Genomic DNA, 12,863 nt, shown 5'->3' with positions numbered 1-12,863 from the left:
ACTTGGTTTACATTTTTCCCTAACATTAACAATGGACTCGTTTTACTTGGGTTCTAGTGGGAGCTAATATAAACGAAAATTAAAATATTTCTAGCCACACACCAAATTCATTTTTTTTTCAAGAGAAAAATTCATTAATCCCAAATTCTGTACTAACAACTAAACTTAATTTTCAAATTAACTAAATGTTGAGGGTAGATAAATGGCATCTCATGCGTTCATTAATCTCTTCCTTTCTCATAATTATTTACTGAGCACTTTCAATGGGATGATATGGGGAAACAGACCCAGTTTCATCCTTTAGAGAATTCAGAGTTTAATAGAGAGATCAAAGGGCACACAAATAATCACAAGAAACATAAGAAAAAGTGTAATAGAAGTATGTGCAAGGTCTGAAATAAGCACTACATTAGTAAAATGGATGTGCACTTTGAGAGTGTTTGGAGGAGGCATTAGTGATTGTCGGAAAGGACCATGATGAAGAGAAGTTATTTGCTATCCAGTTTGAAGGAAGACAAGGTGTAAGAGAGATATAATCATAAATGGAATTCCAGAGGGAAAAAGTCAATATGTTAAAGTATAGGAATCAAAACAAAAACAAGCAAGTAAACAAAAAGAAATAGAAACAATCAAGTGTCTGAGAATGCACCAGTATGAAGGGAACAAACAATAAACTGGACATTTGCCCAGGAGCTAGCTCATAAAGACTCCTGTAGTTATCAAATAGGGAATTCCTTGATAATGGACAGTAAATAACAAAGAATTCACAAGAATATGGAGGTGCAGGAGTAAACTCTGTGGTGCTTGGAAGACTTACTAAGCTGTGAGAAAGTCAGAAGCCTCATCTTGCCCCTCGTGAGAAGACTCTCCACCACCCAGCCTATCCCCATAAGAGAGGTCAGAAGAAGGATGTGGAAAACTTTGAGATACTGAAGTGTGAGCTCAACAGGTAAGCTAAATAGGAATCAATGAGAGATGGAAGCTGATTACAATGGCAGGTAATCATTTATTTAGTGAACTTCAACAACAAGTAATTTATGGAAGATTTCTGCTTCCTGAAAGGAAAGGAACTCTGGCCACGTTTCCCAAACAACCCAGTTGGTTTCCATTAACCACCTTCCCCGTTATCCTACAATGACCAGACATTAGGAAAAGTGCCTATCACTTTACATAGAAATTTGTCAACTAATATGCTGGAAATTCCCTCAATTTATTAGACAGATCACCTTGACCCTAGAGTTAATTTTTGTAATTTACTTAATATCCTTGAGGTGTCTTTGCTCTTTTAGTGTCTCTAAGATCAGGTCAGTACAATAAAAGTAGTGTGTTGGTGAAATATATGAATTTTAACCTCATCTTTGTAATTCCTAAATGTATACATGTAGACAATTTATGTAACTTCCTTTAAAAAATAGATTACTTATCCCTTTTAATACAGATAAAAATACTATCACAAGAGATAGAGTTCAGAAACCAAATACTGAAATACACATGAAGCCATTTAATTTATGACAAAAGAAACAGATTATGAACAAAAATGGCATTTCCAGGGGTCCTGGCTAGCTTAGTTTGCAGAGTTTGTGACTCTTGATCTCAGGGACATGAGTTCAAGCCCCAGATCAAGATAGAGCGCATTTAAAAAAAAAAAAAAAAAGACACTTTCAATAATTATTCCTGACTCAATAGATGTATGTGGGGAGAGTAAAGAAACATCTTGTTCCCTAAATCATGTAATACACAAAAGCAGTCTTAGAAAAATATTGGAGCTAAATATGCAATACAAAACACACATCTTCTTTGGTATTTGGAGTAGGCAAAGATTTGGAAACAGAACACAAAAATTGCTACTCATTAAAAAAAAGGAATAAATGCTACAGTTAAGTTTTATTTGAAAGACACTGCTAAAAGTAAAAAGACAAGCCACAGATGAAGAGAGAATATTTGCAAAGCATATAGTCAACAAAAATTTCATATCAAATATATGAAATACTCCCTCTATAACAATAAAAAGGTGGGAAGGGACTGATTACTTATACATGTCACCAAAGAAGAACAAAAAAAATACCAATAAACATGTAAGGAGGCACCAACTTTTCTAGTCCTTAGGAAAGTAAATGGAAATTGCATCTCTCATGACATAGCAGTGTAAATCAAACTAAATAACTCAAATGAAAAAGACTAGAAATACCAAGTATTGGCAAAAATATGGAACAGCTGCTGGTATGATTATAGAGTTGAATTATTTGGGGCTTATCTTGTAATGATGGATATGTACATGGCCATGAGTTCCATTCCTAACAAAAACGTGCACCTATTTTTGCCAGAACATATCAACGAGAATGTTTATTGCAACATGCTTGTAATATATTAGTTTTCAAACCCCATAAAATACATAAATGTCCATTAATATTAGAATTGGTAAATAAAATCTGGTTTCATCCCACAATGAAATTCTAGATAACAATGAGAATACAATCTATAACTGCATGCACAATATAGATAAATCTCACATTGTTTAATTTAAAAACCAGACACCAAATAGTATGTCATATTTGATACCATTTATATAAAATACAAAAATGGATCAAACTAATTTGTGCTGTTAGCAACAGGAGAGTGTTCTCCCTAGGTGGGAGAGAGTGGAAGCTGGAAGGAAGCATATGTAGAGAGGTCTTTTGAAGTGCTGTGAATATTATTTTTTTATATACAGTCATGAGGCATATAAGTTTCAGGTTTGAGAATTTCTCAAGATGCAATTGTGAAAATTGTCTATTAAAATGCATCAAGAACAAAAGAAAACATATTGCTGAGAAAATGAAGGAGATAGCATGGTAAAATATGCTACCACATTTTAAGTACTCTATACCTATTTGTATGTTCTTTTCAGACTGACAGCAATTTGGGAGTTTACAAAAGTTAACATCACGAAAAGCAATTGAATTTTCCACTAAGTAAATTTTCTTCTGTGTTCCTTCAAAGGAAATATTAATTCTCTCCTCCATTAAAAAAAAAAATGACTCTCTTAACATCATCATCATCAAATAGGGAAAATAGTCACATGGTAATTCTGTATCACATATGATACCAAAAGACAATCAGCTTTGTCAAAAGGTAACTTGATTTGGAATAGCAAGGAAACACGGGTTGAACATGGACATAAGCATGCCCTTCAAGGACCTCTTCTTGTGTCATTGTAATGGTAGAGTTATATTGGGTATCATAGAAATACCTATGAGTCCAGCCTAGTCTCAGGAGAACCTTCTAGGAGAAAATACCAAGGGCTCTTAGACCTCAAGCATGAATAGGATTCTGAAGGATGGGAATGGAAGAGACAGTGTTCTCTCCTGTTATTTCTGTTTCCTACTCACATCTGACTGATGTTCTTGGTTCTGGAATAAAAAATCCTCTGTCCTTTTATTGCTCCTCTCTGAGGCCCGCCCTCAAATAGAGCTCATTATTCATTCTTCAAGGGAAGACCCAAACGTCCCTTAGATATGATAATAGTGACAAATAACCATGTTTAGAGGTAAAGAATTGTTTTGTTTGGAGAATTATTATGCCACTTTATCTATTTCACAATACTATAAAAATCTATTTAAATGTGGAAATTCTCCAATTTCATTGAAACTATTGATATTAAGGGCAATTTATATTTATAGTTATCTCTCCAGTGTCTAGCAAACCATCTGGTACATAAAAGATAGTGATATTTTAAATAAATAACACGGATAAATTGATGAACAAATAAATAATATTTTATACACGAATTTTATAAATTAGTAAATTGTAACCTATATATTATTACTCGGAACACATAAAAGAAACTACTACAGGAAAAATACAGGACATCTCTAAGACTATTAGGAAAGATAAAGAGTTACCATGATAGAGGAGGAAAACAAAGAAAATACAATGAAAATGGAAAGAAAAAATAAGATGACAAAGGTGAAACAAATATATTTTTTTCAGTAAATATAAATTATATAAAATATCCATTAATTTAAACATAATTCAAATTATTTTTAAATTATATATGCAGTACAAAAGAGTATATCAGAATGAAAAACATACACAAATGTTTAAAAACTGTACATACACACAGGTGTGCATGTGCACACACACACACACACACACACACATTTTTTAAGGTAAGCAGGATACCAAAGAATTAGGGAGAATATATTAATATCAGAAAAAGAGAACTCACAGTAAAACACTTAGGTCAAAATCACTATGGGGAAAAAAAAATCATGATAGTGTGTAAGTAAACCATTTTGCATCAGATTTTTTCGTTTCCAGGTTTCATAAGCTTTCTTTATACTCCAAGCCATAAAAACAATTAAATTCACTTTCTCACTTTATTAATACAAAGGGAAAGTCTGTATTAATGAGGATTGAAATGGACTTCTCAGATTCACATTTAAACCATATGGCAGCTTGTTAAATTGTTTTGCAATTTTCTATTTATTTAAATGAAGTGTTTATTTGAAATTTAAAATTTTTAGCTTTGGAATTTCAAGTAGCATGTTAATTTTCTTTTGTATAAAAGTATAAGACATGACCTTTGCAATATAAAAATAGGTTTCTTTTTGAAGGCCAGAATTGCCAAAAAACTTTTATCTTTAGACTTGTTGAATTCACAATTTATATTTATAGTTAACATTATATTTTCTGAGTTTTATTACATATATATCATTAAGAGAAATATAAATTTCAAACAATATATATGCAAACACAATTACAGTTGCAATAAAATTTTGTATAACATTTAATAAGTTGTTATAATTTAACATAAGCTAGTCAATAAAGATCACTATTCTTTTCCTTTCTCTTTCATGCATTGAACAGTCTCTCTGAACTGTGGTATTTAGTCACTGGTTTATACATTTGTATTGTAAATAGCAGGTGTACAATACAATATCACAAATTGGGAGTTAGAGTTTCATAACCAGAGTGGACAGTATTAGTTCTGTGTCTTGATTTCTGCATGGAAAGAACTACTTGGTTTTGAGAAAAAGATAGTATTTTTTTTATCCAAGTATGTTTCCTTAGCTCTATTGCATTTTAACACTATATCCATGTAAAGAAGCGGGGAGAGAAATTAAGAAAAAAATTAAGTACTGCCAAATTAAAAACTGAAAATATTTTTCTGGGATTACAAATGCACTTTTTTGAAGGTTTTTTTTTTTTTTAAAGACACTAGATAAACATTCTCTTTATATTCCTCAATTTCCTTTTTATCTGCATAGCTGTAGTCACTAAAACTGGCTTTATGCTTACATAATAATTTAGGCCTCGTCTTCAAAGTATTTGCAAAACTCTCCAAGATCTAAGTTAAAGATCAACATGTTAGCCACAAACTTAAGCAGTTTTCTTTTTCAAAACAGGTTTAAAATAATTTTGATGCATCAGAATTCAATTTCTTTTACAAATAAGTTTGATTTATACTATGCTAGCATGTAGACAAGGTTACTGGAATAGTAATATTAACACATAACAAGCACCAAGCTAATAAAATACAATTTTGATATTATCTGCTCTCTATCCTCATTCTTCACTGTTACATATAAGAAAACATGTTTTTGCATTAGACCATCTTCAATTCTTTACATCTATATTTTCCTTTTCATATGAGTATTGTTTTCTCCACGTTGTTTTTGCTACCCAAAGTTAAGGAAATAAAGTCTCAGCCCAGTATCTATGGAAAATAATCAAGGACAATTACACAATGATTTGGAGGACCACCAGGGGAGGACAGGAAAGAAGCAAGAAGAATCTGGTCATTGATCTAATGGTGGAGAACAATTTTCTAACTATTCTCTCGTTTTTCCTTGTCATGGGAATGATTCATTTCTAACTTCCTCCACTACTGAATAAGGATTCCCAGTTAGAGAAATAATACAGATGATCATAATCATAATAACATAATACTGAATTTTAATGCCATATTTGGAAACTCACATTTAAGGAGAACACCCAATCCCACACAATACTTCTCCCTTCAAGTTGTGTGAATGAAATCAAAGCTTTATTTCTGGAAAAAATACTAAGTAATTGATACATACTCAAAGCTCCTCTCCACTCTATCTTACTGACTACCAAAAAGAAAGAAAAAGGAAATCCTGCCACTATCCCCTCTTTTGTACATCTCTATACATCTTTAATACCTTACTTCCTGGATAGCAAAAGAGTAAGCATGCAGTCTGGTCCAAGTATTTAGGATCTCATTCAAGGAAAATCTCAATCCAAGAGTAAATGTGTATGTGCAGAGCCAACCTCCAAAACTTCCCTGATATCTGTATTATTGCACTGAGCCTTTAAAAGAAAAATTGTGTCATGTGCCCCAAGAGAATATTCCAGAGTACTGGAAACTCTCCACAGGGGTTGGTGTAGGGATTCCAATAACCTCAACTTGGAGGAGGAAAAAAAGCAAGAAATTTCCATTCTTAGTGCCCAAATATGGATATACGAATAAGAGATAAATCTCACGTGTGTGTTTGTGTGTTAACATGTATGTACAGGAAGGTAGAGAATGAAAGTGAAAACCTGTTATTTTTAATTAAAACTAGGAATTAATATTTATCACAGATTTATATTTCCTTTTTTCCCACTGACCTGGGGAGAAATAGATCAAAAGCTCTTCAGCAGAGAATTTCTTTGATTTACACACTGATTCATTTTCTAATTTCTTCTTTTATTCATGTATTCTTTTATTTCATCTCTTCATTTGATTACTGTTTAAGGACAACCTTCTAGTCACCAAGCTACGGTAATAAATATGGAGGCATGGCCCTTGGTTTAAAAGCTTAGGTTTGCCATGGAGGACTGGGTGTGGTGCATAAACAATAAATTTTGTTACGTTGAAAAGAAATTAATAAAAAAAAAAGATTAGGTTTAAGGGAGGAAAATGGTGACTACTAATGGCAATCTAAAAAAGAAAGTCATGAAAAGCTTAGGCTTCTTACAGCTACATAAAAAATTGTGACAAAGCTGTGATCACCAAGACATCATGGGACTGGCACAAAAATGGATCATAGACCAGTGGAACATAGTAGAGAGCATAGATATGGACTATCAACTTTATGGTCAAATAATCTTTGACAAAGCAGGAAAAAAATATACAGTGGGAAAAAGACAGTCTCTTTAATAAATGGTTCTGGGAAAATTGGACACCTATGTGTAGAAGAATGAAACTTGACCATGTGTACACCATACACAAAGATAAACTCTAAATGGAAAAAGACCTCAAGGTGAGGAAGGAATCCATCAGAATCCTAGAGGAGAACATAGGCAGTAACCTATTTGACACTGGCCACAGCAACTTCTTTCAAGATATGTCTCCAAAGCAACAAAAGCAAAAATGAACTTTTGGGACTTCTTCAAGATCAAAAGCTTCTGTACAGCAAAGAAAACAGTCAACATAACAAAGAGGCAACCCACGGAATGGGAGAAGATATTCACAAATGACAGAATAGACAAAGGGCTGATATCCAAGATCTATAAATCTATAAATAACTCCTCAAAATCAACACCCACAAAACAGGTAATCACATCAAAAAAAGGGGAGAAGACATGAACAGACCCTTCTCCAAAGAAGACATGCAAATGGCTAGCAGACACATGAAAAAATGTTCATCATCATTAGCCATCAGGGAGATTCAAATCAAAACCACATTGAGATACCACCAGTTAGAATGGCCAAAATCAACAAGACAGGAAACAACAAGAGTTGGAGAGGATGTGGAGAAAGGGGAATCCTCTTACACTGTTGGTGGGAATGCAAGTTGGTGCAGCCACTTTGGAAAACAGTGTGAAGATTCCTTAAGAAATTAAAAATAGAGTTTCCCTATGACCCTGCAATTGCACTATTGGGTATTTACCCCAAAGATACAGATGTAGTGAAAAGGAGGACCATCTGTACCCCAATGTTCATAGCAACAATGGCCACAATCACCAAACTGTGGAAAGAGCCAAGATGCCCTTCAAAAGATGGATAGATAAAGAATATATGGTCCATATATACAATGGAATATTATGCCTCCATCAGAAAAGATGAATACCCAACTTTTGTATCAGCATGGATGGGACTGGAGGAGATTATGCTGAGTAAAATAAGTCAAGCAGAGAGAGTCAATTATCATATGGTTTCACTTACTTGTGGAGCATGAGGAATAACATGGAGGACATTAGGACAAGTAAAAGAAAAGTGAATTGGGGGAAATCAGAAGGGGAGATGAACCATAAGAGACTATGGACTCTGAGAAACAAACTGATGGTTTTGGAGGGGGAGATGGGTGGGAGGTTGGGTGAGCCTGGTGGTGGGTATTATGGTGGGCATGTATTGCATGGAGCACTGGGTGTGGTGCATAAACAATTAATTCTGGAACAGTAAAAAGAAATAAAAGAAGAAGAAGAAGATATGGTCCATATATACTATGAAGTATTATGCCTCCATCAGAAAGGATGCATACCCAACTTTTGTATCAACATGGACAGGACTGGAAGGGATTATGCTGAGTGAAATAAGTCAAGCAGAGAGAGTCAATTCTCATATGGTTTCACTTATTTGTGGAGCATAAGGAATAACATAGAGGACATGCGGAGATGGAGAGAAGGGAGTTGGGGGAAACTGGAGGAGGAGACGAACCATGAGAGACTGTGGACTCTGAGAAACAAGCTGAGGGTTTGGAGGGGAGGGAGGTGGGAGGTTGGGTGAGCCTGGTGGTGGGTATAATGGTGGGCACATAGTGCATGGAACACTGGGTGTGGTGCATAAACAATGAATTCTGGAACACTGAAAAGAAATTTTTAAAAATTTTAAAAATTAAAAAAAAAAAAAAGGTATGGCAGTGGGAGCCATACCATCCATTTGAAGACCATCTATGATGATAAAATGCCACCAGACACGGACAACTTCTCTGAAGATAAGCTAGCTAAACACCGCTTTCAGAGCTGCTCAGCGTGGACTGTCACAGGGGACCTGATCTGGCCCAAGAGTAGTGTGACCAGTAGACCCAGAGAACTTCTGCCCTCCGAATCCTGGCATCTGTTGTGGTTTTCCTTACAGTGACAGAGCAGAATGGCTTATTTTGGAAATCCATGGTCTTCCCTTCTTACCTCTTCTCATAGTTTTTTCTCTTCATTTCTGTCTGGAAACTTCCAACTGGTGGTTCTTGAGTAAATTTGTGAATTTGCCATTCTGTTCAACTATAATATTCAGGTTATCTCTGCTGAAATAACATGTCATTTCTGTTTTGTTTCACTGAACATCATCTTTATCATGGTCATTCTTATTTAATAGAAACAGCATCTTCTTCTATCTTTCATATATATACACTATAGAATATACAATAAATAATATATTTCATATATATATATATATATATATATATATATATATATCTTGTTATCTTGTCCTGAAATACTCATCATTAAAGAAAATAGTTTTGAGTCCATAGGACATTGGGTATTTTTTTCTTTATCAGCCTTTAAATGAAAATAAATAAATTCAAGTTTGTGCAGGAAGCCAGATTAATAAGGGAGATCCTTCACATTATTTTCATTATACCTTAGAACTGATAAAATTTACCACCTTGTATACCTTATATCACTGGAAGATGAATGAAAGCATACAGTGTGCAATAGAGCTGTTAGCATGTGGTAGGCCTATATCCCAAATTAATCCTCATTTTTCCAGAGATAATCAAGAGAATATGCCAACTATTGAATGAAATTCTCTAATCATGAACTCAGGGGAAACTAGCCTAGATCATAAGGAAATTCACGCTATTAGGGTAAATCTTATTTCTGCTCTTCATCTTCGAAAAGACAAGAACATTTTCAGGGCAAGATTTTCCCTGGAATAAATATCCTGCATCTGCATCCTGGTCTACAGACTTCTTTATTTCTGTCCATTACCAATCTGCATCCCACCCACTCACCCTCCCCACAGGAGAAATGGTTCTGTAGGTAAAGCTTGTGAGTCAGTCAGGATCCTGGTAAGAAATCAAAGGCACACACAAATGTGAATCTGAGGAGAATTTCATGAAGTTGCCATTAACTGAGTTGTAGGGGAGGTTAAGGAAACAAAAATGGATGTTGAAAAAAATAATAGCTGTTTGGTTCCTGGAGACCAATGCAATGACTTGATCACTTCCTTGTCCTGAAGGGGAGAGAATATTTTTTAAAAATGTTCTCGGATTCCACCTGGTTTTCAATCAGTTATGTGTCTGACTCTTGATATTGGCTCAGGACATAATGCCAGGGATGTGAGATAGCAATGGGCTACCCACTGGGTGTGTCCCTACTCTCTCTACCTCTTCCTCTGCTTCTCCACTCTGCTCAGATGCTTTCTCTCTCTCTCTCAAAATAAATAAATAAATAAATAAATAAATAAAAATAAAAATTTAAAATTTTAAGGAAAAAAAAAAAACCTTTAAAAATGTTCTTTGATAAACCATACAAGCTGTAGCTATCACTGGTGAGAAGCCTGGCAAGTGCTTCAGAGGCTAGGAGACGAATAAAAAACCCAAACTCTTGGCACAACCTCACCAGTTGTTAGAAAACAAAGGATCCTGGGTTGCACATTATATGAATGAGCTCCAGGGTGCAGATGGTGCAGAAAGGGCAGAGAGCAGACCTAGAGAGCCAAATAGAATGAAAGATAAATCCTTCTGTGCCTCTGTTTCTCTCTCTTTTTTCCTTTCTCTCTCAGTCTCTGTCTTATTCTCTTTTCCCTCTCTTTGTCTTCTCTCCCCTCTTACCTACCTACTTATGTATTTGATCCTGTCACATTCTGTTTATCCAAGTTTGGTCATCTTTCCCTATTCAATCCGGAGTTCCATCATAGGTTGATTTGGCTTTGCTTATCTGAAATATTTTCTATTCCTGCCTCTGCATGCACATTATTGGAAAGACACTTGTTCAGGCAGATAGACATTGGTCCCAAGTTACAACTATCAATAAACAACCATGATCTGTAACTCACATCCCACTCACTTATTTCCTTGGATGTGTGTATTACTATATACTTTTTATTTCAGATGGGAGATACAAATCATAAATTCTACTTTTTATTCCATTTGATTAGTTTGGTAGAAAGTCCTTCCTTTTCTCATATATATTCAGCTCTTGAGAATATTTTGGATCTACTGTGAATTATTTTTTGAAGATTTTATTTATTTGAGAGACAGAGATAGTGAGAGAGAGCAAGAGCAGGGAGGAGAAGGAGAAGGAAGCTCCCGATGAGCAAGGAGCCCAATGCAGGGCTCAATCTGAGGACCCTGTGATCATGACTGGAGCTGAAGGCAGACGCTTAACCAACAGAGCCACCCAAGTGCCCCGTGAATGGTTTTTTATTCATTTATTCATTTTACTCATTTATTCATTTTCATTCATTTATTCTTTTTCAGAATGTTTTATAATGTTTTCAGGTGCTTTTACAAAGTGAAAAAGACATCCCAAAGGCATTTACTTTCCCCATCATATTTGAATTTCTACTATCCATTTTAGAAGAAGTCAGGGCTCCTGTGTATCACGCAGAAGGTCTTTGGTGCCTTGTGTTCTTTTCTAGGCTCAAACAAAACACCTTTTGGAAGCTTGCCCTGAGTTCTTTAGTCCTAAGTGCATAAACTATAGGGTTGAGGGAAGGGGGGATGATGTTGTGCAGCACGTTGAGTAGAACTGGAATCAAAGGAGCTTTGGGTTCTGCCAGGTGAGTTACTGAAACCACAACAACAACTGTGTAGAAGAATAGAATAAGGATCAGATGGGAGCTACAAGTGCTCAGAGCTTTGGCTGCAGCTTCAGCTGAGTTCAGTCTAAGCACAGAGCGCAGAATCAAAGTGTATGACAATATTATGAGACCTAGGTCACTCCCCATTCCAATCCATGCCAGAATCAACTGGCAGATGCTGTTTGGCCTCCTGTCATCACAAGCCAGGCTAGTGACCCCAAGGTTAGAGCACAGGCAATGCTCAATCTCATTCCTGGAGCAATAATTACGCTGGGCTGCAAGCACAGGCACCGGAATGACAAACAAGCCATTTCTAAGTACCATGAACACCGTAGCTTTTAAGATTAAGGCATTGGTGACAATTGATGGGTAGCGAAGAGGATGACAAATTGCTACATATCTGTCAAAAGCCATACAGAGGAAGATACCAGACTCCATGCCAACAAAGCAGTGAATGGCATAAATCTGAGCAAAGCACTCAGGGAGGCTGATGACCTTGGCATCAAACCAGAAGATGGCCAAGATCTTGGGCATGATGGTGGTGGCCAGGCCCATGTCCACCACAGACAGAATGCTTAGAAAATAGTACATAGGCTGCTGAAGGGTAGGGTCCTGGCAAATGGTGATGAGGATGAGGATGTTAGCACCAATTGCAGAGAGGTAGAGTATTGCCAATGGAAAGGAGAGCCAGTGTTGCCAGCTATGAATGCCTGGGAATCCCATCAGGATGAACTCAGAGACCTGGAATTTGGAGCTATTAGAGCCTTTCAGAGATGCAGACATCTTTTCCTAAGAGAAAAAGTAAATGGTTTTCAAGGTTGCTTTCTTTGAGCAGAATTATCATCAAACATTATTTTTAAACTGTCTCCATAGTTTGGTGCTGTAACAAAATGCATTTTGTAGTCCATTCTCTATAGCCTTTTAAAATAAATGACAATGATGTTCTAGGACTTTGGCAGTAGACATTAAAATTCCAAGGAGCAATTATCATTGTTGACTATTCATGGAGGATTCAGCATGGATCTCAAATCCCTATTTGCATTGTCCTCAGCCAGCTCAATTTGGGATCATCACATATATGTGATTTTTATCATTGTTGTTTTTTAAACTTTCATCATCTCTTCAGAAA

General features: G+C 35.6%; 1 protein-coding gene across 1 annotated transcript; it reads right to left on the bottom strand.

Moving 5' to 3' along the window:
* Positions 1-11,533: 11,533 nt before the first annotated feature.
* On the bottom strand, positions 11,534-12,517 carry LOC116599806 (olfactory receptor 56B1-like). Its single transcript, XM_032359778.1, has one exon. It carries the CDS (start codon positions 12,515-12,517, stop codon positions 11,534-11,536), a length of 984 nt encoding a protein of 327 aa, XP_032215669.1.
* Positions 12,518-12,863: the final 346 nt, after the last annotated feature.

The sequence above is a fragment of the Mustela erminea genome, chromosome 9, assembly GCF_009829155.1.
Source record: "Mustela erminea isolate mMusErm1 chromosome 9, mMusErm1.Pri, whole genome shotgun sequence".
Taxonomy (NCBI): Eukaryota; Metazoa; Chordata; class Mammalia; order Carnivora; family Mustelidae; genus Mustela; species Mustela erminea.
This window is presented reverse-complemented; position numbering and strand designations above follow the sequence as displayed.

Bases quoted from the DNA above. Each gene is read 5' to 3' on its own strand.
- LOC116599806 (XM_032359778.1), bottom strand. From the start codon at position 12,517: ATGTCTGCATCTCTGAAAGGCTCTAATAGCTCCAAATTCCAGGTCTCT.